General features: G+C 37.6%; 1 protein-coding gene across 1 annotated transcript in view; it reads right to left on the bottom strand.

Annotated features, from left to right (window-relative positions):
* Nucleotides 1-1,969, bottom strand: part of LOC107577486 (CDC42 small effector protein 2-A-like) — a 3,007-nt gene extending 1,038 nt beyond the window's left edge. The window contains exons 1-3 of the mRNA XM_016263554.1: nucleotides 1,861-1,969; nucleotides 970-1,160; nucleotides 733-828 (exon numbers count right to left, since the gene is read on the bottom strand). Of these exons, the coding sequence (XP_016119040.1) occupies nucleotides 733-828; nucleotides 970-1,023 (150 nt within the window). The 5' untranslated portion in view covers nucleotides 1,024-1,160; nucleotides 1,861-1,969. The remainder of the gene's footprint in view (nucleotides 1-732; nucleotides 829-969; nucleotides 1,161-1,860) is intronic.
* Between the last annotated feature and the right edge of the window lie 56 nt (nucleotides 1,970-2,025).

Below are 2,025 nucleotides of genomic sequence, written 5' to 3'. Positions count from 1 at the left end.
GTAAGTGTAATACTGCTTTAAATTGTTGTTGTTTTTCCCAAAAAACTCTAAAAAGTTTTCTGTTCAATTTAATTACAATTTTGTTTTTGTTTTTCTGAGCAAAAAATAAATATAACACATTTTCCCCTGATTTACAGAAGACGGCCACTAAAATATCATTCAGTGTAACAATCTCGTCAGGCACATTTACAACAAAAATCTATTTATGACACATTAAACGACTAATTATAACGACTAATAGTCGTAATTTTACATTTTTGAAATGTGCCACTATCCTAGGTTTCGCCCGTTTGTCAGTAAGAATTTTTACTGTAAAATTGAATATGCTCTCTTATTCTTTTATATATTTTAATACGTACACGTCACGAATAAGCATGTGTGAATTTTTACATAACTATAACTGTTACACTGAACGACACTGTAACATTATTTCAACTAAATTGTAACATTGTATCCTTCAAAAACTTATTTGAAACCTTAAAAGTAGACACTTTAGTTACATCTAATGTGCTTTCTGTGCACATATAATCACTTTTGTTCATTTCTTTACAATATATATATTGTCTCTGACCCACATATATGTATATATGCATATAGCAAATGAATGTATGCTTATATATAGATATTTAAAATGAAACAAAACTATGTTGCAATGCAAGAAATGTTAGATTTGAAAACAGGCTTCAGCGCGATGTCCTGGTGGTGAGTCTAATGTAACGTGGTGTTACTCACAGCTCCACGGCCCATGTCTCCTGAGCCCACGTGTGTCATGTGAACGAAGTTTGTGGGTTCTCCGATCATAGTGCGATCTATCCTCCGCCTCCGCTTCTGCAATCACACAAAGAGGGAGGAACACTGAAGCAAGACTCAGGAAGAACGGCTACACTCTACACCTGCACACACTGTTCATCATCATCTTCATCAGCTTCTTCATCATCAGAGCCAGTGTTCGGAGTGTTTGGGACTCACGGGTTGCGGCTGTTCAGCGATGCAGCAGCTGAAACACACCCAGAACTCCGTCATGCTCCTCTGCTTCTGCAGTGACTTCCTCGTCTCTCTTCCTGTGTGTTTTGCTCTATTGTGCTCGCGCTCAGAAGCCACACGCGTCTGCCGGAAGCTGATTTCAGCGTCTGAACGCACACACGAGAGGCTGGATCCTCCTGAAACACCATCACAGCGTTACACACACGCGAAGACAACTCATCTGTTCATCATTTGGAAGGACAGCAAATAACACGGCTTTTGTCCACAAATAATCTTTAAATCTCTTATTTATATATTTTTTTATTTTAAATATTTTATTGCATTTATTCACATTTAAATTTAGATTATTTTATTATTTTTAGATTAGAAATGTATTTATAATTTTAGGTAATTTCTTTTAAATATTTTATTGCATTTATTTATATTTAAATATATTATTTTACATATATATATATATATATATAACGTATAGCACACACATGTGCACTTAGCTGTTTAAACATTAAGCATACTTCACACTGCTACAGAACATGATGTTAGTATCAGGTGAAAACACAAAGTTCATGAAGGTTCTGACTACACTAACTGCTCGATGCATCCTGATCACAGCCGAGCTTCTCGCCACAGTTTACAAGCTGCTAAATACTACACGAAGCGTTTATATGCATCTCATATATATATCTCATAAACTGACGCGCAGCAGGAAACCTCAGCCACAAACTAGCATGCTAGCAATCCAAGCAGCTCTCGTGCAGCGCAGCTAGAGAAACTACATCAAAGCTGGAGTCGAAAAAACACGCGTTAATAACACTGAAGTTTTATAATAACTAAGTTTTGCGACAAATGTGTAAATAGAGGGCAGACGTGAAGCCTTACCTCGAGCACTTCCTGAAAGCGTCTGTCAGAAAGCCGATAGTGGCTCCGCCCTCTTCCGCCGCAGTGCATCCCGGGACTTGTAGTTCTGTGTATTGAGAGCGCTCACTTGCGCGCGCCGCATTAAAGGGATAGTTCACCCAAAAATGAAAATGATGTTTATCTGCT

The sequence above is a fragment of the Sinocyclocheilus grahami genome, unplaced genomic scaffold (genome assembly GCF_001515645.1).
Source record: "Sinocyclocheilus grahami isolate Dianchi unplaced genomic scaffold, SAMN03320097.WGS_v1.1 scaffold6194.1, whole genome shotgun sequence".
NCBI classification, from domain to species: domain Eukaryota; kingdom Metazoa; phylum Chordata; class Actinopteri; order Cypriniformes; family Cyprinidae; genus Sinocyclocheilus; species Sinocyclocheilus grahami.
Note: the sequence above shows the minus strand (reverse complement) of the source record. Positions and strands in the feature narration are given on the sequence as shown.